We start from the raw sequence: 27,169 nt of genomic DNA, 5'->3' as shown, positions 1-27,169 counted from the left end.
GAACATCCATATCAAGCTCACTTTATAGTTTTCCAGAGACAGGACCTGAGGCTGGGTCCCTGTGTATGTTTATATTCTGATACTTTTCCGCCCGCATAAATAGTGTGATAATAGTTGAGGTTTCAGATATATTTCAAATTAGTCTTGGAGATGAAAAGAGGATAAGCATCCATCCAAATGTTTTTTCCAGTTTCTTCATTTGAAATTAAAGCGTGTAAAGTCGTTAATTTGGTTACAAATTAACCACATATTTCCTCATGGTGGAGGCAGTGGAGTGTCCCTCCTGCGCTGCGGGTGATGCTGAGGTGATCCAACACGGGGAGGGGGCAGAGGCTCATGCGGCGGCTGCTGCCAACAGAAGGGAGCCGACATCCGAAACCGGTGGTGCCCGCTGCCGTAACACGTTGTGGGATAGGCAGACTGTTAGCGACCGCAAATGGATGCCTATCGGGCCTTAACCAGCCGAGCTGGGAGATAAGGAGAACCTTAGGTAGGAATATTTTGGCAGTTAAGTGGAGGGGCGCTGTCTTTTTGCCGGCTATGCTAACATTGTTAGCTTAATAATAGCATTAGCTACATAATTGTTGGTATTTCTTGCTGGCAGCGCGGTGAAATGAACAGACTGAAAAGAAACGCAGGCACCTACGCCGAGGTCACATGAACAACCAAGCCTAGTTTTCTTAGTTGTGTTGGCTTAACGACCGCTTGAAATGTTGTTTTAACCCTTACACCCGATTTTGGATATGCTGTCAAGCTAACGAGCGTGCTTTGAGTCATCTCATAAATAATTTCACAATAAGTAGATTGCCATGTAGTCTTGGCGGGGGGCATTCATGCAGTAGTTTCATGTGTGCCAGTAAAACCACAGTTATTGTTAAATCGAGATTTTCCCTCAAAATAAAGTTGCCGTCATGCTTTGTTAACTGTTAAATAGTGTTTTAAATATGTGCTGATTTTCGCTGCAGAACATTTTTCACTGGCTAAAAGTATCTGCAGTTAAAAAAAACAAAAACATCTTGTGTCTGCGTGCATTATAACACATGTCATCTTTAACTGTTATAGTCACTCGTCTGTTGACATTTTCGATAGTAGCTGTTGAGGGGTGTGCTTACGTGTCTAGGTTGGTGCTTTTGTTTTGAAAGGCAAAGCAGGACGTTTATTAACTGGGTGCCTGACAGTACAGCTAACTAACTAGCTAGGTTATGTCAATGATTTTAAGATGCTATTTGTTTTTCCTAGGGTAGTACAAATGTTCATTTATTCCGTGGTGTGGGCAGATTGTTTTTCCCTAAAATAAAATGGCTAAATGACGTACGTGTACAATTCACACGTCGTATTAGGGCTAACATTTGTGTTGGTGTTTGAGAGGAGTAAAAACTACTTGTCTTTTGGTTGACCATGCTGTTTCAAAGATGTAACTTATTCGTATACTCCATTTACTGAAAATTAGATACATATATATTTATATGTAAAGCCAGGTGTCCCCAGATGTCTCTCAACTTTTGTCAACAGTTTGGAGAGATCAATATACTGCAGTCTCCTCTTGAGATTAGTTTCCAGGAGATAGTAAAGGGGAAATATTGCTTTGTTGTCTCTGGCTGATGAATGATTTTTCTTTGAGAATAGAACAAAAACACATTTTGGGGAAATCTCAGTCTTGGAGACTTTGTTCTCTAGTGGCACCGAACACAGAGAATGCACGGAATGTAGGCCAGTGACAAAATTAAAGAAGAGAAAACAGAGCAGACACATGACTGCAGATGCTTTCACGGACTAGTTCATCAGTTAAGTGGGTACTTTTAACGTACCCGTATCTGTAGCACGTATAAATATGCTGAGCAGGCCTTACGACACCCAGTTTGTGGCAGGATTGAAGTAAGACCGGATTTACCCGTCTTTGAAAGAGGGTCCACCGCTGGGAGAGGAGCTCACATGGTTAGTGGTTAAACATGGACTGTGACCAAACTAATATCTGGATTTAGATATATGAGTAAGATGTTAGTCAGCAGTTCTGGATATTGTGGTTACACCACATAGTTGTTGGCTGTGATTCTTTGTGCATCAGTGCTATGTGGTGGGGAAGAAAAAAAAACAGAGGAGCCGCTCTTTCTCAGGTGACTGAAAGTGTCACTGCAGGAGGTGATCAGACTGACTCAGCAACAGCAGTGTACAGGAGAAAGGTATTATTGTATGGGTGCAGTTAATAAATACCTCTTTGCACAGATGAATGTGCATTTGAGAGTTGAGTGCAAAAACCATAAGCACTCACTTTGTCATAAAATGGTTCATTCCTGTTTTCCAGTGTTTGGTATTAATAACCAGACATTTTTTAAGTCAGATTTCGGGTTTGAAAAAGTTTGCTGTGTCTTAACTGGACTGATCTCTGCTTGTCTTTGTAAACAGTCACCCTTGCAGGGTCGACATTTCTTTTCTTCTTCTTCTTCTTCTTGGGAGACGCCACCACAGGAAGCTGATGTTATGGCAAGGAAGTGCCTCCCCGCAGTTAAAGAAAGAGCACAGGGAAGGGTTATTTACTAGACCACTGTGATTTTCCCCCCACCTCTTTCTCAAACACTGTTTCTTCTTTGTCTCAAGCTCATGTTTTTGTGCAACCCTGGATAAGATCCAGTGCATTTATTGACAGCGAAATCAACTACAAGAGCTCTGTTAATTTGAAATAATGGGAACTTGCCCCTTGGCTTATCTCAGCTTTAATTGCATGGTTTACAGTGAGCTTTGCACCTTTATGCATTTATGGAGCTTGGAAAGAAAATCGTCTCAACTTCTTTAAGTTGCTTGAAGACATTTCACCTCTCATCCAAGAAGCTTCTTCAGTTCCAAGGTCAAATGGTGGAGAATCCCAGATTTAAGCCCTATGGGAGTGTCCCCTCAAGAGGCTACAAAGAACCCCCTAATGATCCCCTACCTAATCACACAAGCCAAGGTGTGAAAATGGGTGTAGGTCACAATCAACCAAGGTTTCAAGTGAACTCGTTGTGAAACCTAGCCCCACTCTATCATGTGATTTACTGAGGTCAAATGGCCCAGGAAGTGAGTGGGCGTTAAGGCGTCTGGGAAGTCGTAAGCCACCGCTTCTGTTCAAAAATGGTCGTTCACAGTGGACATAGATGGCTTCTTTCACTCCTCCATCTATGTCCACTGTGAACAACCATTTTTGATCAGAAGCGCTGGTTTACGACACCAACTGTCTGCCATCTATAATCCAGTTTTGAGATCCCTTCCCAGACCCCTTAACACCCACTCACTTCCTGGGCCATTTGATCTCAGTAAATCACACGATAGGGTGGAGCTAGGTTTCACTTGAAACCTTGGTTGATTGTGACCCTGTGATTAGGTAGGGGATCATTAGGGGGTTCTTTATAGCCTCTTGAGGGGACACTCCCATAGGGCTTAAATCTGGGACTCTCCACCATTTGACCTTGGAACTTAAGAAGCTTCTCGGATGAGAGGTGAAATGTCTTCAAGCAACTTAAAGAAGTCCAGACGTTTTTCTTTCCAAGCTCCTTAGACTACGATGACCTGAATGACTGAGAACCTTCAGACATATTTATGCATTTATAAATAATTTTTTTCGACAGCATCCCAATCAAAATAGGCACCTTTATTACATTTAACTGATGTCATTTTGTATTTCATAAATTCTGAATGTCAGTTCAGCAGTCACCCTTCCTCCGCTGTAAACTTATGCCGTTAACAGTCAACAGCCTGGCTAATATTTAAGACGTGTCTGCCAGTTTCAGGCAAACTTTATGGACTTTGGCCTTTTCATTCTGTGCCGTTTGTTAAATATTTGAGCTGTATTTAAACCGGTTGTGCTCAATGTAAGTTTAGCCATCTGGCAGCCGTCTTCAAAATGCCTCCAGGCAGGTATCTGAGCAGTTATTTTGAAGCACCTATGTGACTGAATGGGTAGAGAGCCATAGCTGTAATTTCAGTGGTTACAGGGACATAACTGAATGAATAGAAGAAACAAATAAGTCAAATAGTGACACTAAAATCATGCTTTAAAACCTTTTATATTTGCACAGTGCATTCATATAATAAAAGGATGTTACATGAGCCAACATGATGAGTGTCTCTGCCCATCCTAAAAAAAAGTACCATCTGAGAGAAATGTTTATGGCGAGGGAGTTGGCAATGAGGTTCAGTTACTGTACTCAGCCACTTAAATGCTAAATTGTCAACTGTGCTGACTGGTGTGTTTTGCAGTAAAATAGACTTGCGTTTCTCATATCACTGTCTCTTCATTTTCCAATTTAAGTTCCGGTACATAAGGACATGTCTGGAACTGTAAAGTCTTGTATTGTACGTGCTCTAAAGCATGGTGCTGCTTCAGATGATAAAAACCATTAGTGGAAACACGCTCTCAACACAACTGGCAGTGCACGCTGCTCTGCTTCTTTGTTGGACTTTAAATAACCAAAATACCTCCATATTATAAAATTCAACAGTGCCCTTGTCTTTTGAACTGTGGGGTATCTGGTTGTTGCTGTTGCTTGAGTGTTCATTAAGATCCTCTATTGCCCTTTTGTCTTGTTTATCTTACTCTCACTGTTTTAAATTGTTTGGAAACAACCCAGCAATAGAGGGGAAATTTATGGTTCAACAGCTGTAACGCGTTGGCAGTCCGTTTACAGCTACAGACTGCCTGCCTATCTGCAGAGATCTTCTGCTATCAGATGGGAGCATGGTCAAAAATATGTGGTGCACACATTAGTCTGTGGGCTAATCTTGTTTGAGCTGTTGTTGGTCCATCAGCCAGGATTTTTAAGACTAATATTGATATTTGATGAATTAAAAATATAGTATATTGGATATTTTTTTTTTTCCTTTGACACACAAAATAAACTGATTTTTGTAACATTTGTTATATGTAGTTACTTATTTACTTGTTCATGCTCTGCCCAAGTGTGCTCGGATCAGCTGCCTGTTGCCTTTGTGGCATTTCTAAAAAGGCAGTTCCAGAGTGCCCCCTGGTGGGCATTCTGTGCAACATCAACACTCATGGTTGAAGGGTGTTTCTCTCATCTCTTGCTTAGTGGCCTTTATAAATTCTGAAATTCCAAGCGCTAATGAGTGAATGAATGTTTTTCTTTTTGTCTGTTGATTGGCTCTCTGGATGAGGGGCAGGGGAGACGCTTCTTTGGTGTTACAGAACGCTGCCATAGATTTCTCTTCAGGATTCACTGTCTCCTCTTATCTAATGTCCCTTATTTAAACACGCAATACATTGTTATACTATAAACACTCAGTCCAACAATGTAGAGTCAGCAGGAGCGTTGTTTGTTAGACGAGGTTGTTTGTGATACTGTAATTGATCACAGATGCTGGTGTAGGAATGTGGAAAACACACCGGGGTTTTGCTATTTTATATATATATATATATATATATATATATATATATATATATTTTTTTTTTTTTTTTTTTTACAAATTTAACCAAGTGAGAGTGACGTGTGTGGTGCATGTTGAAGAGCATACTGTTTTCAAGAGTGGGAGAGTGAAAGAAAAGGCTGCTGACTCTGCCCTATTTAGCTGCTCTGTTGGTCCCCAGCCTGTGCTCCCATGTCTATTCAGACCCAGTGAAAAAGGGCTGTGCTCCAGCTAGCAGCTCTCTGTTTCAGACATCTGCATTCAAAAACATTCAGCTATTCAGAAAACTGGCTGGTTGTTGAGTGCATGCCAGTGCTCGGGAGAAAAAACGGAGCTCAATTAAAATGTGAGCACAGAACAAACAGTGCTGTGAAAAAATATTTGCCCCCTTCCTGTTTTGTTATTTATTTATTGATTGATTGGATATATGTCACACTTAAATGTTTCAGGTCATCAAATAGATTTTAATATCAGACAAAGATAACATGAGTAAATACAAATTGAATTTTTAAATAACAGTTTCATTTATTAAAGAAAGAAAGTTATCCAAACCTACCTGTGTCTGTGTGAAAAAGCAATTGGCCCTTTAACCTAATAACTGATGTGTCACCTTTAGGAGCAAGAACTGGAACAGGATTTTGGCCCACTCCTTCTTGCAGAATTGTTTTAATTCTCGGGAAGGAACGGCCTGTTTAGAGTCCAAACCTTGACTCGGTCACTCATTTAGTTTTTTTTTTTTATTTAATCATTCTGTGGTGGACTTGATGGTGTGTTTAGGGTCATTGTCCTGCTGCATAACCAGAGTGCTCTAAATTTCAGACCATGAACTGATTGCCAGACATTTTCCTTTAGGATTTTCTTGTAGACAGCAGAAATCATGGTCCTATTATCATGGCAAGTCATCCAGGTCTTGAAGCAGCAAAGCAGCCCAGACCGTCACACTACCACCGCCACGATTGACTGTTGCTGTGTTGTTCTTTTTATGAAATGCCTTGTTAGTTTTGTGCCAGACGACACAAAGGTTCAACCTTTGTCTCATCAGTCAACATGATATTTTACCCAAAAGTCTTGTGGATCATTAAGATGTTTCTTGGCAATTTTTTTTCCCCCCTTGGAACTGATCTGATCGATTTGTTTGAAACATGTAAGTGTGAAAAATATACAAAAAAAAAAAAAAAAATCAGAAAATAGGACATTTCTTTTTTCAGCACTGTATATTTGGATATAGCTTAAAATGGCAATGTGGCTGTAATTAATTTCTCGCTGTCTTTAGCTGAAGATGTTGCTTACTTGCTGGTGTTTGGACTTGCACAGTTAAGTACACATTTGGGCTTTTCTTTGTTTCTTTGTACCGGCCTGGTTTGGTTTTAGACTTGCATACCAGGACTGTTGAAAGTAACTTTCCCTGTTTAAAAAAAGGTACCGTAGTTTTCGGGTCATAAACCGCTACATTTTTCCCACACTGTGAACACTGCGGCTTATACTGACGTGCGGCTAATGCATTTTTTTTTTTTTCATGCGGCCAAAAACATTTTGCCTGGTAACAGTAGACCAATCAAAATGATAAGTAGTATATATACGGTATATATTTTTATCGGTTGTTAAGAGACGTTGTAATGTTGTTTGTGCACTGTTCCGTAAAAAAACCATAAGCAACGTAATTTGTGTGTTACCGATACGTATGTATACTTAAAGGTAGCCGTGTTACAGGCGCTGTTCGAGGAAAAGAAGCATTTGCAGTATGTATTTTTGTATGTTACCGTAACGTTTATGTTACCTTACGGATTAAATTAAACGTTAAAAATCCTCACGTGTAATATTTCTGTGTACATATCTCATATTACAAGTGAAACACATACGGCTTAAAATCCGGTGCGGTCTGTACAAGTACAAAATTGATTTTCTTTCTACAATTGGAGCATGCGGCTTTTAATCAGGTGCGCTCTGTAGTCCGGGATTTACGGTAATATACACGTTGGTGACAATTTAAAAGGAAAACCTGAACCCTTGACCTCTTCCCGAAATGGATCCAGTGGATTTGCTTTGGCATTGGGGTGGGATGGTCTGCTTGTGCTCTCAAAACAGCAACATGTTTTTAGGTTTAAATTACAAAATGATAAATACACATTGAAAATGCCAACAAAACGGTAATGGACACCCTACCCAAGATCGGTTTAACCATGCAAATTGTTTAGGGCTGTGGCCTGAAACCAGCTGATTCTGCAGTTGTGGCAAGTCTTTCCTCCTTGTTTGAGCCAACAAAGCTGTCAGGTCATCATCAACTAGTGAAACGTCAACAAGCTGCCGTTTATTGTCCATTGCTTCCCAAGGGTGCTCCCATGGGTGGTCTATGGGTTTGAGGTCAGGGTTCTAGGAAGACCATTTTAAGACCCCAGTGTTCTTCTGGGTGGTTCAGTATGCTCTGGATCTCCATCATCAATCGTGGATGATTTCTTTTCAGTTTCTATACAGAGTTTCTCTGCACACTTCAGAGTTCATGATTCTGCCAGTAACTAGTTAACAAGTCCAACCTCACTGCTGTGAGAAAAGCTGTGTCTAATGTCACTGAGACATGCTTAATATGGTCATGTTGTCCATGTAGCTCTGGCTGTTGGCATGAAAGCCCCACCCACCTGCTTGTAGCAAATTTCTGCCATCACAGGGTCCCAACACAGACAGCAAGACACGATTGGATTGCTGTGCTTGCTTTCTTTATTACGGGTTGCTATAGTGGTCCAGCTGCCAAACCAACCATACACCTTGGTTAGAAGAGACATGGTTTGATGAGGATTGACAGCTGCCAGGCAGCCTCTCCTGTCACTGCCCCCTGAACTCTCTACTCCACCTGAGCTTCAGACTACACCCTGCTACCACACTGCTGTTTCTGAGGTGCAGCCAGTTAGTACAGCTGATCAAACAGACGGTGGCGTCAACTCTTTCCTTCCTGTTGACGACATTTGACCTCCCTGTACCTCTAATGACGAGTTTTGACACCTCAGCATATTAATAAAGATGTGGTTTTATGGGTTTTTCCAAAGGTATCTCCATATACAGAGACCATCCTCACTAACGTCTGAACCAAACTTAGTCGTTTTGTTCTGAGAGCAGTCTTTAAAAGTTTCGGAGTTATGAAAATAAAAACAAACTTGACCTGCAGCAAAGGTGAAAGGGAAAGAATAAAATATGCTTTCATATCACAGGACCCAAAGACAAAGGTGCATGAGAGAACACAAGTGTCCAATGCAAACAGATCAGACATTAAATGTCCATCTGCTGTCCAATTGTGGCGAAGTACGCACAATTGTTCTGTTTTCTTCCTCCTGTAAGGAGTACCCATACAGCACAGTCTCCTAAATCAGGGAGATTTCAGTCAAAGATTTCCATAACTGTGTGTTAATCTCTGTCTCTCTTCCACAGCATGTCTTTCATCCTGTTTTCCTTCTTTCACCCCAACCGGTCGCAGCAGATGGCCGCCCCTCCCTGAGCCTGGTTCTGCTGGAGGTTTCTTCCTGTTAAAGGGAGTTTTCCTTCCCACTGTCGCCAAAGTGCTTGCTCATAGGGGGTCATATGATTGTTGGGTTTTTCTCTGTATTTATTATTGTGCTATCTACTGTACAATATAAAGCGCCTTGAGGCGACTTTTGTTGTGATTTGGCGCTATATAAATAAAATTGAATTGAATTGAATTGAATTAAATATATGAAAAAACTCCTGAGGATGCTCTTACATAATGTGTAATTGTGTTCTACAACTTAAAAAGCACACAAAGGACATTTAAACTCCTCATAACTGATACTGATAGTGAAGAAAGGCTGTGAAGAGTGATAGTAAAGGCTGTGTGTGTGTGAACTGAATCTTTTTGAGGACTCTGTAGAAGACTTGATACAGGATGGCAGATTTTAAGCAGCACCTGCACCCCGGAGGCACAGCTGAAATCTGTTAGAAAGGTATTTGTTTTTGAGTACAGTACAGTTGTGATTTAGTAGCAGGTCATTCTGAGTTCTCGGGAAACATAAACTGGTGATGCAGTTTACTTTAAATATTAATTCATTTTTACTACGTGTATTTATTTAGCCGTGATACAGTAAAAAGGCTTAGTCACCTAACTGTCTAAACATTTACGGCCCACTGCAGCATGCTGGTCAGCTTCACAGCGTTCTATTTAAAGTTAGATTTACTGTGTGTCTGTGTATTTATTTCCATTTTTAAACAGCAAACTTTTTCTTGGGAAAATAACAGAGCACTGACTCAGAGGTAGATTGGAGCTGGGTTTGCTTGTGCACAATAAATCACTTTAGCTCACTTTTTCCCTCGTCAGTGAACTCAAAGACATCCAATTTTGTGCAAAAGCACTTACTCTTTGTCTCCAGCTGCTTCCCAAATCCCTTTTCTTGCTATCGTGGCATCAAGTCAGGTTCTACGAATAAAACCTCACTGAAACCTCCTGGGTTTTTGGGGGGGTTTTTGTGTGTGTTTTTTTTTTTTATAGCCAGGTTTAACACATTGTTGGTGAGAGGTAAAACGCCCTTCATTTGTTGGAGAGAGTATAGTTGTGTCATCTGTTACTAATTTGGTCTGTCACTATGTAAGTATGTTCAGGAGTTTGCCTAGATTAAATTGTCATTAGGAATCTTTTTTGGTTTGTCAGGTTGTTTAAATAAAGCAGCAAGGATTGTGTATGTGTATGGCTCACATAAGAATGGCACTAAGTCATGTCTTAGCAGCTCAAGGTGAAATGTATTACTTTGGGGTTTTTTTGTGGTGTTGTTTTTTTTAATCTTTTTTTTTTTTTTTTTTTTGCCTCTCATGATATGCCGGATATTTGAGCATTCGGTTGATCTGTGGGAGGTGGAATCTCGTTTTCCTTTTTTGGTCCTGCTGAACGTTCTTTGCGATGATAGCAAGATGCTTTCCCTACCTCCTGTTTGTTTGTGCTGAGGCCAAGACTGCAAAGCCACATTCTTTGCACATATGCCCCCAACAGCAGCCACTTATTCTGTCCTTCGCTGTTATCATTGTTGCAGCTAAAAGTCTTAACTGAGAGAACAATTACAAACACATGACAGCCATCTAGTGGAAGCACCGGCTGCCCTTTGGAGGCCATTAAGTCAGTATTTATTCTGCATTCCTGAATCTGGGGGTGTACAGTATACACGGGATATTTTTTAAATATGCAGAAAACTAACAATCCACCAGAAACTAATCATTGTAGTCTTCAAGGAAAAAGGCAAAATTAGCTCCCAAACACCGGCTGTATTGAATAAATTTCCGAGCTCAGGCAGAGGTTTCGAGAAGTGCTCAGCTATTTGATGTGGTCCCAGTTTTTTTCTTAGGAGTTCAGGGAATTGTCTCTGTGGAAAGAATTCTTCTTCGATGGAAAACTGGAGCTATTGCTCTGGAGGCTGACGCGCATTACCTTTCTCCTGTCTCCTTTCTTTTTTGTGTACAGATTGAGCCGTAAATGTTTCAGCATCAGAGAGCTCACTATGAAGAAGACGGTCCGGCCAGCGGTGAGTAAGGTGAGCGGCGATCGAGGAAAGTCCGAGGCCGCGACCACCGGCGGAAAGCCCCCAGCCAAGAGCACCACTGTTGCTCCTCTGTCTAAGGTAAAATTCATCAAGTGATGGAGTGTGTAGCAGCTGAAGGGTTCTGGTTTCATTTATCTTCCTGTGAGCATGTTGAATTTTTCTTCTTTCAGGTGAAAAGCAATGATGACCTCTTAGCGGCTATGGCTGGAGGGAATCCTGCATCAAATAGTGCCGTCACTAAGACCAAGAGGACTACCTCTGTTGGCACAAGCGCTAGCAACTTAGACAGCAAGCCAAAGACAACTTCAGGTATCTCAAAAAATGTATCCCACAGGTTTGGAATGTATTCGTGGTTGGAGCGGCTTCTCTTTGAGCCTGGTTCTGCCGGAGGTTTCTTAAGGTTAAAGGGGACGTTTTCTTCCTCACTGTTGCCAAGGGATTGCTCATCTAATTTTTGGCCTTTTCTCTGTATTATTGTAAGGTCTTTACCTTACGATATGAAGTGCCTTGAGGCACCAAAATGGTGATGTTGGGACCCAAGCAGCACAATGATAGCGAAGCTCATCACAACAGCAGCTGCTAAATGGCCAGCCTAGCTGGTTAGCGGCAGCTTAGTTGTCAAAATAAGAGCATGGGGATTGTCTACTAGAAAAAAAAGAAAAAGAATGGGACAAAAACATTGCTAAACTGAGCTCTTCATATTCTCAGATAAGCTGCAAAAATTATTTTTTTCAGTGTTACTTCACCAGGATAAAATAAATTCACTTTTTCTTATAGGTACTTCATCCAAACGTGCATCATCATCCACTTCCAAGGAGCCAAGTTCAATACGAGACCGCCTTCGGTCATCCAGGACATCCGCAGCTAAAAAGCAGCTTGCATCAGGGACTGTAGCTGGGGATGTGGCATCAGGAAAGCGCTCTCGCAGCCAGATACTGGCAGAGTCTGAGGGCCGTATGAGCAAGTCTAAGTCAGATGGCCAGATTAATGATAAAGTGGCTCTGGAAGCCAAAGTCAAAGACCTGCTTGGTTTGGCCAAGAGCAAAGACGTGGAGATCCTTCACCTTCGCAGCGAGCTGAGGGACATGAGGGCCCAACTCGGCCTCGGTGGGAAGGAGGCGCCACAGGAGGAAGAAGCTGGGGAGGAAGAGAAACCCCAGGTTTCAGCAATCACGGCTGCTGATGTGGAGTCTACTCTGATTCTCTTACAAGAGCAGAATCAAGCCATCAGAGAGGAGCTCAACCTGCTGAAGAGCGAGAACCGCATGCTGAAAGACCGGCTCAATGCTCTGGGATTCTCCCTGGAGCAGAGGCTGGATGGCTCTGACAAACTGTTCAACTACTCCTCCCTGAGTCCAGAACTGGCTGCAGGCAGCGGGCACAGCGATGGTGGTGGCACAGGTACTATGACCTCCTCAGTAGAAGGCTCTGCCCCTGGCTCATTGGAGGATCTTCTCACAGGACACCAGCACGGAGGCTCGGCAGACAACCTGGACAGTGAGTCCAGTGAGGTCTACCAAGCTGTCACCTCCAGTGACGACGCTCTGGACGCCCCATCTGGAGCTTCCTCGTCATCTGAGTCGGAGTGTGCGCCTAGCAGGGAGCGTTCACGGAGGGGCAGCAGTGGCAATGCCAGTGAGGTGTCGGTAGCCTGTCTGACGGAGCGCATCCAACAGATGGAGGAGAATCAGCACAGCACAGCTGAGGAGCTTCAGGCGACACTGCAGGAACTGGCTGACCTGCAGCAGATCACGCAGGAGCTGAATGGAGAGAACGAGCGGCTCGGAGAGGAGAAAGTCATCCTCATGGACTCCTTGTGCCAGCAGAGCGACAAGCTGGAGCTCTACGGCCGCCAGATTGAATACCTGCGCTCGCTGCTGGAAGAGCATCATATATCCTACGTGTTGGAGGAGGACATCAAGAGTGGGCGCTACATGGAGCTGGAGCAGCGTTATGCAGATCTGGCCGATAATGCCCGCTTTGAGAGAGAGCAGCTACTGGGGGTACAACAGCACCTATCCAACACATTAAAGATGGCTGAGCAGGACAATGCTGAAGCTCAGGAGATGATGGGAGTGCTGAAGGAGAGGAACCAACAGATGGAGCGCCTCCTGGATTCGGAGAGACAGGATCGAGCTGCCATGGCGGCCGCACTGGAAGAGTACAAAGCAGCCATGAGCAACGACCAGGCGGAGCTGAGCCGCTGCCGAGCCCAGCTGGATCAAGAGAGGCAGAGAGTGGCCGAGTTGTACTCTCTGCACACTGCGGGGGACAAAAATGACATCTGCCAGCTGCTGGAAGGTGTTCGGCTGGGGAAAGAGGAGGCTGAGGCCAAAGCTGCAAAGATGCAGGAGGAGATGGAACAGGCCCACGGCGAACTCAGCCGGCTGCAGGAGACTTTCAGTAAGGTTAGTTCAAGGACATTGAGTGGAACATCAGTGTCTTCACGCAAATAGAAGCTAAATTGAGGCGTTTGACCTAAATGAAACTTTAATCTAGGGTGCAACAACTCTCAGTTTTTGGGTTATGAAAATTACAGCTTCATTACTGCCCGTCCATCAGTGTCTCAGATATCATAAATTTAGCATCACGAGCTCTCCAGAGTCAGCCTTTAGCAAGGAATGGTACATATTCTCTAAGACTATACAGATGCTAACTGCACAGATGTGTAGTTATAATAGCAGACAGGTTATTGTGAAGATTTATTGCAGTCAGTTTTTACCTAATGTTCGTCTACTGTATAATTAAATGAAGTATACTTTAATTGTTTGTCTGCAGCTGGACAGGGAATACAGAGACTTCCAGGAGCAGGTGCAGCAGCAAATGGCTGAGCAGGATCGTGCACTGGAGAAGCAACGCATGGAGCTGCAGGAGAAGGACACCGAGATCGCCGACATGAAGGAAACCATCTTTGAACTGGAGGACGAGGTGGAGCAGCACCGAGCTCTGAAACTCCACGACAATCTCATTATCACAGATTTGGAAAGTAAGTGGGCTGCAGACACACTCTAACTCGAGTGGACGCTTGTGCTGAAGGCCAACTTTTATCAAGTAGTAGAACAATGTGAACATGCATGCATACTCATCAGCTTGCCTTAGAGATTCTGATATGACAAGGACGTCTGCTTTTGAATCAGTACGTTCTTTAATGATAGCATCAACAAACATCTCCTTTTGATTTCAGACTCTGTGAAGAAGCTGCAGGACCAGAAGCACGACATGGAGAGAGAGATTAAGATTCTTCACCGCAGGCTGAGAGTAAGTGGGCGTTTGTACTGAAAGGTGCTCACCTTTTAAAAACTGCTGAAATCCAGCAGCCTAAAAATCTTGGTAGCCACGCAGCTCGGGTGTAAACAACACGAGACACCCATGAAGTGACCTGAGGAGTGACACGTAGCGCTGGACCATTTTTTGCTGTATATCATTCCCTTTCCCTTTCCCATATTTTGTTCCTCTCTCTACTGACCATGTCAGATGAAGCCATAAAAAAATCCCCCAGTCTCATTGTCAGCCGGCCAAGATGATGAAATATGATCCAGGAAGCACAGCTGTAGCACCAGAACAATGAGTTTTGAAGTCTTATTAAATAAAAAGTATTGTCCAGCAGTCAGTAGCGCTTTCAGGAAGGACTTTTGCAACTCTGAAATGTAATCACAGCAGCCATAACTTTTATCTTCTGTCACAGGAGTTCTGGGATACAAAATCGAAACATGCTGTTGGAAAGTCAGCCACACAGAATGTGAACGTGCACACGTTTGTGAAAGAGTGCAGATCAGAGCTGTCTGATTACCAGCAAGTTGAGGTCAAATTATACTAGAAGGAACAAAAACTAGGTTTTAGGACAGTACTTTGTATAATATCTGGATACTAAATTAATGCAGTATTATGACTTCTAGCTCCACAAACCAAAAGTTTTCCATCATTGTGGAATTCTCAAAAGGTTTGCTGCAGAATCCCCTGATATTTTGACATGGAAAAGCAGATAGAAAACGTAACAACTAACTGGTAAACAAAGCAGGGCATTTTTAGAAGCGCAGATATTTCCTATAGGAGCTGATGGAAACCTAAACGGAGCGCAAAGGAGAATTAATGAAGGCATGATTTTAAATGAATGCCAATGTTTCTGTCATGAGGAAAGTCTGTCATTACAAATAGAGTGCTCATCTTCATAGCAACTTTAAAGGAAAAACTGCCCTCTGGTGGCCAAAAGAATTTATCCATCCTGCTAAATACAGTATTGATAAATTACTGCTAAATACTGCTCTTATGAGCATAAATAATGTTCAGCTGTTTGTATCATTACGTGTGTGTGTGTGTGTGTGTGTGTGCAGGAGGAGTCAATGGAGTGGCGTCAGTTCCAGGCTGATCTGCAGACCGCTGTTGTCATTGCTAATGACATCAAGTCGGAAGCACAGGAGGAGATTGGTGACCTGCGGCGCCGACTTCAGGAAGCACAGGAGAAGAACGAGAAGCTGAGCAAGGAGCTGGACGAAGTCAAGAGTCGCAAGTAAGACCCACAAAGAGACACATGGCTGAGAGGCAACAGTCAGCTCCTAATTTTTTTTTTTTAGGAGAAAAAACTGGGATATTTCATATTTTCATTAAATTTGATACTAGATGCTCAGTAGCTGGACTTGTGCTCAATCCAAAGTTGAATTAACAACAAAAATACGTTGTGAATTACACATTCTGTTTTCTATCTCAGTAGATTGCTGAGCCAGAGGCATTTTTGCATTGATAATGTCAAAACTGACACCACAGGTGCTCTGAGTGCACATGCTCAGTGGAGTGCTTTGTGTTTTCCAGGCAGGATGAGGAGAGAGGCAGAGTGTATAACTACATGAATGCAGTGGAGAGGGACCTAGCTGCTCTCAGACAGGGGATGGGTCTCAGCAGGCGATCCTCCACCTCCTCGGAGCCCTCACCCACCGTCAAAACACTCATCAAGAGCTTCGATAGTGCCTCACAAGGTACAACACTGCCTTTGTTTTAGAGTTTTAGACCTTCGTTGCTGCTTTTTTTGTATTTTTTCCCCAAATTCCCTCACCAAAGATGTCCCATATTGTTAGTTAGTTAGTGTTTTGTCAAGAGTCACCAGTCTGACTAAGAAAAGTGACATAAATTTAGGTCTTACCCTCCAACAATATATTCTCAATACATTTTCAGCATTTTTATTGATTTACTGCAGACAGGACTCCTGATGTATCAGGCGTGTCTGCTTGCTGAAGAAGGTCCCAACTAAACTTTATATGACTGGATGTGAACTTTTGCTTCTTGATATCTCAGGTCCAACTTCAAATGGTGCCTCTGTGGCTCCAACAGCTCCAACAGCTCCGGCTGCTCCGTTACCTCGAACCCCCCTCAGCCCCAGTCCCATGAAAACGCCCCCAGCAGCTGCTGTTTCACCCATGCAGGTACTGGAAAAGGTTTTTAATTAACATGTTAGCATTTTTGTCCCTTATTAGCTTACTGCTTTACATACTATTTCACACTAGTGCAAGGTCAAAAATTGTATTCATCATTGAGCACATGCTTATGCTTGAGGCTTAAGCTGCCACTTAGTTTCCTATATTTTTCTTCTAAGGTGCCATAATGAATCCTTTTTAAGGTGGTCTTGAGAACCATCAAAAATCATTTCTGAAGGTCTTTCAGAAGAACAAGCAGTCCTACAAAAACATGTACATCAGGTGAACAGTATCTGAAACTCATGTCGTTAAGAAATAGGAAAAGATCCAGCAAAGACCTGACACAGGACCTGAGAGATCCCTCCCTTCAGCTGAAGCATCTACTGTTCACTGAAGCCTTGGCTGTCAAGAAGCCGTTCTTAATAAAGGAAATTTATAAGGAAAACCTGAGGTATTACTCAGGTACTCGGGTATTACAGTGGCAACAGGTCTCACGGATTCAAGTTTGAAATTTTTAGTTAAATTGTCAGTATGTAGAGCAGGTCAGGAGACAACAGTGAGTTTCTACAGCCATCTGTAAAACACGGAAGAGGCTTTGAAATGAGCTGCATTTGAGCCACTGGTGGTGTTGTGGATCTTACCACCATTCAATCATTTGGAAAAGCATTCTGGCAGCATCCTCATTTTTCTGAATGACCATGATCCCAAACACAAAAACGATTGCTATAAAAGCGTACCTGTCAGAACACAATCGGCCACGGATTGGCCTCCCCGGAGCACTGTGGGATTATCTTGGTCCCAACATCCAAACAAGAGTATGAATGTCCTTAAAGAGTCCTGAAGAAGAAACTAATTATAAGAAAACTTTCAGTCCAGCCTGGACTGTGGAGAGTCCAGGCTTGAATTATTAAGGTGGTCACACCAAAAAATATAAAGAAATGAGGGATGGCTCAAGACTTTTGCACAGCACTGTACATTTTAAGCATTGGGCTTCTAAAGGGTTTGAGTGGTGGTGATTTTTGGGATCTTCTCCTTTTCACATAGTATTGCAGGCTTTTATACTTGATCATGTGACACTCTCCAATGACATCAGTACGACTTTGTGTTGTGCTTTTAGCTCAGATAACATTACAGAAGTGAAGCTCTGCCTACTGTTTTACAAATCACTGCATTCAGATTTATTTATTTTTTTAACTTTGCAGTGCAATAAAAGGTGCTTTTCTGCTGTTTCAGAGACACTCCATAACTGGGTCAATGTCATCAGCCAAGCCGCTCTCCTCTTTGAGTGATAAGAGGCCCAGCTACACAGACATCTCCATGCCAGGTACATATTCTACATTTAAAAAAATCTGTTTCGTAATGTAGGAACTGTTGCTTTTCATAGCTGTTGGGTGTATGCATATAAGCGTGCAGAATATTGTCCTGTTCAAGAAGGATTACCAATATAATATTGCAGTCCTTTGTCTGTTGCTATACCTCTGTCACAGTGATTAATAGGATTAATGGGCTGTCCCCTCTCTCAGGGTATATGGAGGGACTGTTTTTCTCAGAGGCCTGGACGTTAGCAGGTTTCCTGTATGTGTAGAGGATGATAAGCGGGAAATAATGAGTGCTTGGTTTGCTCGGTTCATTCTCAACACTAATGAGTTCAAGTGTTTCATGTGAACGTGCAGTCTTGGCCATAGCCTTCAGTCGTCCATTTATTCTTCACTGATTTATTGTTTTCTTGGTGAGCGTGTCAGCCTTGTGCGTCGGTATTCCCTGAACTCGGAGGGACTGGAATGTGGCTTTTTACTGACCCTCTGCCCCCACCATGACATCTCATTTTAGAGGAAGTTGCTCATAGAGTAAATTGTTCTGTATGTGTTTACTGTGATGTTTACAGCTGAGCACCTTCTCAGGGGAACCTCAGCTAGCCGACCTCCATCTGCCCTCCAGAGGGTCTCCAACATTGACTCCTCCAAGGCGATCTCAGGTTAGAGATGCTGGCTATGTTTTATGAACTAATTATGAAGTAACTCGGTCAGTAGTTCAGTATGAAAAGCTGAGTGTGAGTTCCTCTCCCGTGACTTAAACAGTGACCCGCCGGAGCAGTGAGGAGATTAAGAGGGACATGTCAGCCTCGGAGGGGGCTTCGTCATCCTCCCTGATGGCGATGAGTGCTGCCTCCTCCCCGCTCTCTCTGTCCTCCTCCTCCCCAACCGCCTCCGTCACTCCCACAGCCCGAAGCCGCTTAAGGTACCACATGTTGATCCACTGATTCACCTCTGACGTGTTTCTATTGTGCTCACACTGGCACTTAAAAAACATTGTCTGTTTCCATTCTTGTCAGTGATTTTAATCTCATGTTTCTTGATCTCTTTTTTGTTTTTTTTCATAGCCCAGCTCATGATGTCTTTTCTTTTCTCATTAAGTAAATCAGATGAACATGTCTTCTGTCTGCCTTTTTAGTACGGAAAATGTCTTAAAACTGATTGCTTGTGCTTTTCCTCTTTTTCTGTTACAGAGAAGAGAGAAAGGACCCGCTGTCAGCACTGGCCAGAGAGTACGGAGGCTCTAAGAGGAATGCTTTGCTGAAGTGGTGCCAGAAGAAGACTGAGGGCTACCAGGTAGCTCTCTTCTGTCAGTGTCCCCATGATCAAAAGTACCTTTAACTTTAAAAACACCCCAGTCAGCCTCATGTACAGTTGAAGTGCAGCTGTAGTCATACACTATATGCGACAAAGAGTATATAAAGTGCTTCTGCATCTCTAGAGGGAGCTGCATACAGTCTAAAGGCTGAGTGCAAGTTTGAAAATAGAACGTGGGGGTGTGGAGTTGGAAAGAAATGAGATCACCAGACCTCTGAAGCCCACTCCTCATCTCCGCTTGAGGCTTCTTGCACAACCGTCTTCTGACATGTTGCCTTGTGGAAAATTACTGCCCTTGCAATTCTAATAGTTAAAGGTTTTAACACTCTTTTAAACTTTCTGTAGCAATGACTCATATTAAACTTTGCCCATGTTTAATGTAATGAAGTCAGCGTATGTACTGTTAATGATGTATGTGAGCCAAAAGCTTAGGTTTCAGATTACCCTGAGTACCTTTTATTTGTCAGGAGCAGTTAGTCAGAAGGGAGTTAAAGTGACTTTTTTCAACCAGATAGAGGATGAACTGAGGGGCTGCACGCGGCCCAGTAGAAGCTAAATAAGGATTATATTGAACTGTCAGTGATGGAAAGCTATTCTAGTAGAGTCCAAGAATAAAAAGATGAAGTTGGAAATGAGCTTTTAATAACTGGAATTGGTTGCTACCAAATGTAGCTACGAGAGAAGGAAATAAAAACAACAAAAAGGGTTATTCATTGCTTTGTGGCAAGATGATGCTACAAACAAAATTATTTGCAAATATTAGGCAAATATTACTAAGTAAAAAAGTTTCAGTCGACACAGAGAGCCAGTTTAATTTTCTCTCCCACATTTTGTGTGTTTGCGATCTTTGTGTTCCGATTCTGTGTATAAAGTTTCTTAGCATGATCAGGGGGTGGACATGCTCCTCCAAATGAATGTAAAAACAACCTACTCACACTGTGGAAACATGTTTGCAGATGCTAGTTGAATGCTTTTAATGAGAAGAATCAGCGGTGGGTGTGCATAAGCAGTAACATGATGCAGGTCTAATGTGGTGCTAAGATTGCACAGTAAACTGTTATCAGTGAGATAAAATGAAAAACATGAAGGCGGGATCATTTCCTCGTTCATAGGTAGATGCAGTGGTGCACTCTGCCACTGGCAGTGATGCCTCATTGTAGAGAAAGGTAAATAATGTTACAACTTTAACTCCTGAGTTGAGATGAACTTTTTGTCTCCCTTTAGACTGTACTGTGATGGTGCTGCTGCAGACTGACTGCTCTACGTAGGTCTCACTTGTTAATTTCACCGCAGGCTCTTTATAGCTATGGTTTAAAAAAAAAAAAAAAATCCAGTGACGACCTCAGAGTGATTTAAGCAGCAATAAACAGATGTGCCAAGAGTCATCTGCCATCACCCCAACCCTTTTTATCTGATCTAAGGTATAGTTGCTATGGTATCTTAGGTCTTCGCCAGGAAGTGGGCAACATTTAGTATATCCTGTGATGTAGTTTTCTGATAAAAACACAGTGCTCTCTGCATCACTGCATACGGTGTAGATTATAGTTATGACATTAAAGATATTTGAGGATATAATTTAAGTGGTTGTTTGCAGGACGCTGTAAATCTTTTGATTTTAAAGGTCAGATGGCAGCTGATAGTGGAAAAGATGATAGATATGATATGATATGGATGAGTAGTGTTGACACTTCATATAAAATCCCAGGACCGTCATCAGATCGAGCAGATAAATCATTTTAAATGGTTCCGTGAAAGCAGAATTGATTGTGAGCAATAGTGTTGTCTGAAACGATGTGGAGATCGGCCGTCTGGCGGTGACGTTCATGATGTGAAGGTCCAAAGGATGAAATGTTGTACAGTCTTGTTTGACACCTTACCCAGAAAATAGCTTCCTATTGATTTGTGGTCTGGATTGTAAATGTTCTGTCGAGTATAATCAGAGTTTAAATGGATCACCTTTGTGTTGTTTTTTTTAAAGAACATTGATATTACCAACTTCAGCAGCAGCTGGAACGATGGCCTGGCCTTCTGCGCCGTGCTCCACACCTACCTGCCCGCACACATCCCGTACCAGGAGCTCACCAGCCAGGAGAAGGCAAGTGATGTTCAGAAGAAAAGCTCAAACTTCTTGTAATCATCAGGTTTCATTACATGTGACTGAAACTGAGGCTTCTTTTCAACAGAGGAGAAACTTCACCTTAGCTTTCCAGGCCGCAGAGAGCGTGGGCATCAAATCCACTTTGGTAAGCTTCATTAAAATAAAACCTCAGGAGTGAAAATAAAATGCAGCAAAGATCCTGACACAAATTTAGAACGGATGGTATAGAGAATGTACTTTTCATTGCTTTTCAATACGGCAGCCAAGCTCGCACAGATTGCTTGTTGTGATTGCTGGCCGGAGTTAACCTGCAGTCTGCTTTCTAATTGTACAGTGATCCGTTTATAGTTCTGCTTTTAACCTCGTAAACTTCACTCAGCTGCTTGTGCATCTATCATCACAGATCTGAGCTGTACACTGACTTTTATTTCAAATTTGGACAGCGTCCTAAGTTAGCACAAGCATACATGTGTTTAAACAATTTGCGGCTTTAGCAAACATGGATTTCTAACTGCTACACCATGTTGGCTCAATGAAAAGTCGACGTAAGGTAAGGTTACCTGAAAAGGAATGGTCTTAATATGAAGCTACAAAGCCTTCCCTCTTTTTGTAGTGTGTACTGGTTCTCTGTCAGCCTCACTTCATCTGTCACAATCTCTCGGAGTCTTTTTACCAGTTAAGCAAAGACTGTATATAAAAAACAGACATAATAACCAAGACTTAATGCATTGCTATCCATTGCAGACTGGCAACTAATACCAGCTAGGTTGGTTATCAGTGTTAATTTTGACAGAACATTCTGATTTAGTTCGTAATCACTAAAATATAAAGTATAAAAGTTTGTCCTGTTTTTACCAGGCAGAGTTGCTCACCTCGGTTCACTAAGTGCCCATGACATCAAATTGCGAAATGTGTCCATATCTACTCTTCTCTTCCTCCCAAGCACTGATATTTTGTCACGAAGATCAAATATGCGCTACTAAGCTTTACAGCACAAGGAGATTACTTCTGATTGGATCGATTCCAGACTCGTCCCGCCTTTGTACACAACTTAATAAGCTCTGATTGGATTTTTTTTTTCTTCTATTTTCATCTTGTCAGTACATTTCATCTTAGTTATCGTCTTGTTTTCTTCCACAAAAAAAAAGGTTGTTGACAAAAACTATTACAAAAGTTATTAAAGAATGAAATTATCACTGCTATCTATAAACTGGTACCAGCTTTTTAAATGGCGTGTTAGGGTGATCAGCCTCGTGCTGTTTGTCAGATAGCTCCCCTGAAAATGCTGCAGAGGGGCTCAGGCATGATTAGGAGGTCCAGCAGTGACTTGAATGAGCTGAGGAGAAGCCTTGCAGAGAGCTGTGACAGCAGTCACCTGTTAGTTGTAGAGACCAGCTGTAATCATGCTTAACTTTAGGCCTTCATACAATTTTAAATGTCTGGGTTGTGTTTAAATGTAGTGTTTGTAGTTATATTGGCTTTAGAGACAGCTTATCAGGAAGTTTTTGGTGCATGGCTTTTGACTTCGTTCTTCAGGCTGATGCTTGAGATTACACAAATGAGATGAAACATGTTGGTCAGTGAGATCTGGAGGTGCTTACAGGTAGATTTTGTTACCTTTCCCCAGAGCCAGGTTAGCTGTTTTCCCGTTATGCTAACTGAAAGCATGCTGACCAGGTGCTAGCTGTAGACTCACATTGAAGATAATTATGAGACATAATTATGTTCAAGTCTAAGGAGTTTCCCAGAATGTCAAACTCATCTGGAAGTTTATTTGAATGGGTTGAAAATGTAAACATTATACAGGATCCTCTCCAACGCTATCCGGCCTTGTTCATCAGTAGGTACATATCATAAATCAAATGCTTCACTCAGGGTTTACTTACTGCTGTTACAGATGGAGTTAGCAACTCTTATTATCAAGACGATTTGGTTGTGTTTAACCATAATCATTATTGATAAATTATAAATAACGCCCTTTAATGAAGTGAAAAACATCATATAAAATATGTAGTGTCTAAAGTGTCTGTTTCTCTTTTCCAGGACATTAATGAGATGGTGCACACAGAGAGGCCAGACTGGCAAAGTGTCATGACTTACGTCACAGCCATCTACAAGTACTTTGAGACCTGACTTGACCGTCTCCCTCGCCCTTCTCCTGCAGCACAATCAGAGCCACACTGAGCCACACATCATGAGCTCTCAGCAACCCTCCAACCCCACGGTCAACTCTTCCTTACTCCCTCCCCCTGCATCACAGCAACACTCAGTCATGCTGCAAGTGTTCCCACGCTATTTAACAACACTAACTGCAGACCAGGACTTTGCTGGACAAGTGCCACATCCTCACACTGCAGCTGAGGAGACCCTTGTGTGGAGTTGTAGTCCAGGGGCTTGCCTGTTTGTTTACCTTTATACTAGAAAGCCATGAGAAGGACAGGATGTGAATACCTGTGGTTCATCTTTTCCTCCAATTCATGCTTGAAGGAGCAGCGTGAAAAAGAAGCCAAGTCTCAGTGCCTTCTATCTGGCTTTGTCTTGCATACGTTTCTCCGCTCTGCACCCATTCTCCAGGTTGTAGTTTGTTCAAGGGGAATTCCATCAAATCTGACTTTAAACACTCTGCTTTGCAGCATAAGGTTTGTCATAGGCTTTTCTTCTTGATGGGGAATAATTACTGGATGTTTTCTTCCGTAAATGTTCAGTTTCTACATTATAAGAAACCAAAGGTTAGTCATGTTGGAATTTCCCCCTAAAACTTTGTAAATTCCCTTTGGTCAGACTTGAGACAGATGCAGGATTTTACTCAGTCTTCCAGATGTTGCAGTGCGATAACAGATGCCTCTCATACAACGGATAAAGTGCCTGTGTGAGTTTTGATGCAGGAGACCAGAAAACAAGCTCTTTTTTTTCTTCTCCAGTTTGTAAAGCTGAGGATTTGAGGAGTTGCCAAACTAGTTTCAGATTCATTCATTCATTGATGCTGATGACGACTGACTTCTATCAAGGACAGGTGTGCACTTTGTTCTACAACTCTGCTGCACTTTTCTGTTGTTAAGCCGCACTAACACACTATGATAGGTTTTCTGTAATAGATCCAAGACTTTAGACTAATATTAATTTGAAGAACTATATAATGTGTTTGTATTTTATAGGCCTGGAGTTGCCGTCGTGCACTTCATTCATTGGGCACATACAGCACACAGCATCGTTTCATCATAATCAAGCTATGAGTAACTAGAAAACTAGAACCTTAGATAATGGACTCCGCTGTAGATTTCATGCACCGAGGCCAGGCTCTGGTTTTAGGAAGCAAGACTAGACACTTTCATGACCTTTTTTTATATTTTTTTTTTTAGGCCAAAGCAGTGTTTCAGTTAAAGCAGCAGGTGGACGTTTTCAGTGATGCGTTTTGCTGCTTTCTTGCCAGTAACCAGACATGAAAACCTCAGTTTGGCTCTGATCTGTAAAGTGTGATCAAAAGTTCTGTGAACTGCCCGTGAAAAGCAAACACCTTACCTGTCCCCTTCAAGGTCACCTCCTTCTGCACCTTCAGACTGCCTTCAGCTGCTGTGGCTGCTATTTTTAGAGCTTTCCCTAGAAATTCTGTTCTGACTACTTGCATATTTGTGTGTGCGATGCAAACAGGACCTCCTGTACTGTGTCAAATCAGTGATCCTTTAAGTTAAATTTCATCTTGTAGACGGAAATAGTAGTGGTCAACAGTTGTTCAATGCCTTCCTCGAGTCAAGAGTTCAAAATCAAGGTGCCACAACCATGTGTCAAAAAAAGCAACAAGCACACGCACCTCCCTTTATTGCTTTGGCTCCGGGGAGTGTCCCAGATGTGAAAATCTGGATGTTTCGATGCAGACGTTTGCTTTCTGTGTACAATTGAGGTCTATGGTGAATTTATATATTTGCACCAAGGTAATCCAAGCATAAAATAAGCACATGAATGGTGCACAATGTGTGACCTTTAAGGGGGGAATCAGACATATTAAGATCAAACTCGTAGCAAGAAACCAAACGCATATGTTACACAAGATTTTAAACTCTTCCTTTAACGTCCGGCAATGTTGCATGGCCGTTTATTTTAATTAAACACAAATAATTAAGTAATCCATTTTGCAATATGCAAAATGTTTTGGTGATTTTGTGCTTTTGTGGTGTTAATAAAGTTGATAATATGACCAAGCATTACTGAGGAAATACTGTGGAGCACAATGCCATGTAATAACTCTAACTTCAGTCTGCACCATTACTGTCACGCTGTCTGACTGCTGTGTGCCTCAACATACCAAGTTCACTGTATTTATTTGCATAGTGCATTATAGTGAAGTCATTGCTTACATTGTCTTACATGTATATCGATTTATAACACACACACTTTGAATAGCTGCACTGAGATAAGCTTTTTTTTTTTTTTTTTTTTTAAATGTATTCCACAATAATATCCTGCCTTAATAGTTCAGCAGATATTTCTCAGACTGAAAATGTGACATTTTTAAGCTGCAGCCGTATTTCCCGACCAGTTTCACAGTGAAGAGATGGTTCTGTGGAAAAACTCTCTCTTTCATGTTTGTGCCTCTCGAGAAACGCTGATCGTGAGCGATGGCTGTGAATCTTTTTGTTTTTGAAGCTGATGTTGGACTTTCCCCTTCACGTCTCCGGTTAAGGTGACTGTAGTGCGTAGAGCTGCCAGCTGGTATCAATAGCTGCATTAGAAACAACATTTTTCTGTCTCGATTTCGAAGCGAGCCGTTTGCCAAAAGCTCGTTGCTACTGTGTGTGAAACAGCGGTGGACATCCAGTGATCTGAAGTGAGCACACGAGCCGTCACATCGGCTGTTTGTTTTTGTGTACGAGATGGAGTGAGACTGAGTTATTTAATGACTTTTGAAGGCAGAGGCTCTTTGCTGATGGCGAGACGCTGAGGATTAGCAGCCAGCAGTTTTTTGTTAGTTTTAAAAAAAAAATTGTGCTCTGCGTGATTCCACCGCTGGCCCATGTGTTTTATTGCTCCCGACAGGAACGTGAGGTGCAGAGGAGATTTGAAGCCTCGCGATCCTGAAAGTGGAATGTGTTTTGATCACGCTTTAGTGATCTTGGGACCGTTTCTTTTTTACAACGTCCAGCGTGTGCTGACGTGTGGTGATTGATGACCACCGAGCCCAGCCTGCTGAGGAGAGACCAGACGGCCAGCAAAAGCTAGGGCGCGCATTCCACCGCCACGTGATGCAGCCGCGATGGACGACATTGTTTGGTCCTTTAGAAAAAGGCCCTTGAAGAGGATGTGAAGAGAGCTTTATGTCTTTAGTGGGTCCACTACATCATGCTACTTGTATTTTTCTTTGTTTACTTGAAAATGCTCTGAGAATTTCACTGAACATACTTTGTTTTTTTGTTTCCATGTTGCCTTTTTTCCTATTGTTTTAATAATAATACCACATTTTACAGTCTGATGCAGATTGTTGTTGAAGTGGATTTACTTTCCTGATCACACTACATGCAGTGCTGAAACAGTCCCTCAGCTAAGTGAAAGCTGATTGAATAAATGTGTGTATGTATGCATGTGTATAAAGGGACTAAGCTACAGTATTAAGTGCACACTATGATGATAATCAGTTGTAAGGAAAAATAAAAGCTGTCTGATTTTGCTTTTTTTTTTTTTTTTTTCCCTTGTAGTTATAAAGGACCATTTGAACAGCCATGTTTGTTGTCCTTATTCAGCTGTGGGCTGGGCTTGGGGAGGTGGGGGTGGTGGAGAAGAAGTTCCTTCCCCAGGAAATGATGAGCATGAGAAACTTTATTTCCTGCATTCTGCTTCTCTTGCACCAGTTTATACATTTGCTGCTTCGTTCTGTGGTGCAAATGTCTGTAGTTACATAAAGGACAACAAAAATCAGGTACCACATAACAAACATAAAGTAGGGCATGATCCAGTGAGGTTTTCAGATAGTCTCATTCATTATAGTTCACCACACACGGGTATGAACTACTGGTTTGATCTCTTCAGATCAAACGATCAAAATGCGGTGGAGGACGGTGGCGCGGTGGTTAGCTCTGCTGCCTCACAGCACAAAGGTCCTGAGTTTGACTCCACCAACTGGCG

General features: G+C 42.3%; 1 protein-coding gene across 2 annotated transcripts; it reads left to right on the top strand.

The window, feature by feature from the left end:
* Window positions 1-297: 297 nt before the first annotated feature.
* Window positions 298-26,767, top strand: specc1la (sperm antigen with calponin homology and coiled-coil domains 1-like a). Of its 2 annotated transcripts, none has more exons than XM_031742811.2 (16): window positions 298-490; window positions 10,844-11,000; window positions 11,093-11,231; window positions 11,700-13,330; window positions 13,701-13,908; window positions 14,107-14,180; window positions 15,254-15,429; window positions 15,729-15,892; window positions 16,209-16,336; window positions 17,561-17,651; window positions 18,213-18,302; window positions 18,406-18,565; window positions 18,834-18,936; window positions 20,936-21,052; window positions 21,141-21,200; window positions 23,099-26,767. In XM_031742811.2, the coding sequence occupies exons 2-16, from the start codon at window positions 10,881-10,883 to the stop codon at window positions 23,186-23,188; spliced, it is 3,351 nt and encodes a 1,116-aa protein (XP_031598671.1). In that variant the 5' UTR covers window positions 298-490; window positions 10,844-10,880; the 3' UTR covers window positions 23,189-26,767. The 2 variants fall into 2 exon arrangements, with proteins under 2 accessions (XP_031598671.1, XP_039477012.1); XM_039621078.1 differs by lacking the exon at window positions 298-490 and adding an exon at window positions 6,990-7,133.
* The last annotated feature ends 402 nt before the right edge of the window (window positions 26,768-27,169 follow it).

The sequence above is a fragment of the Oreochromis aureus genome, linkage group 12 (genome assembly GCF_013358895.1).
Source record: "Oreochromis aureus strain Israel breed Guangdong linkage group 12, ZZ_aureus, whole genome shotgun sequence".
In the NCBI taxonomy this organism is placed as follows: Eukaryota; Metazoa; Chordata; class Actinopteri; order Cichliformes; family Cichlidae; genus Oreochromis; species Oreochromis aureus.
Note: the sequence above shows the minus strand (reverse complement) of the source record. Positions and strands in the feature narration are given on the sequence as shown.

What these genes read in the sequence shown, in the direction of transcription:
- specc1la (XM_031742811.2), top strand. Translation starts at nt 10,881, where the DNA reads ATGAAGAAGACGGTCCGGCCAGCGGTGAGTAAGGTGAGCGGCGATCGA. An exon ending in TGCAGGAGACTTTCAGTAAG is followed by an intron (nt 13,331 to 13,700) that starts GTTAGTTCAAGG and finishes GTTTGTCTGCAG; the next exon opens with CTGGACAGGGAATACAGAGA. An exon ending in AGCTCACCAGCCAGGAGAAG is followed by an intron (nt 21,053 to 21,140) that starts GCAAGTGATGTT and finishes TCTTTTCAACAG; the next exon opens with AGGAGAAACTTCACCTTAGC.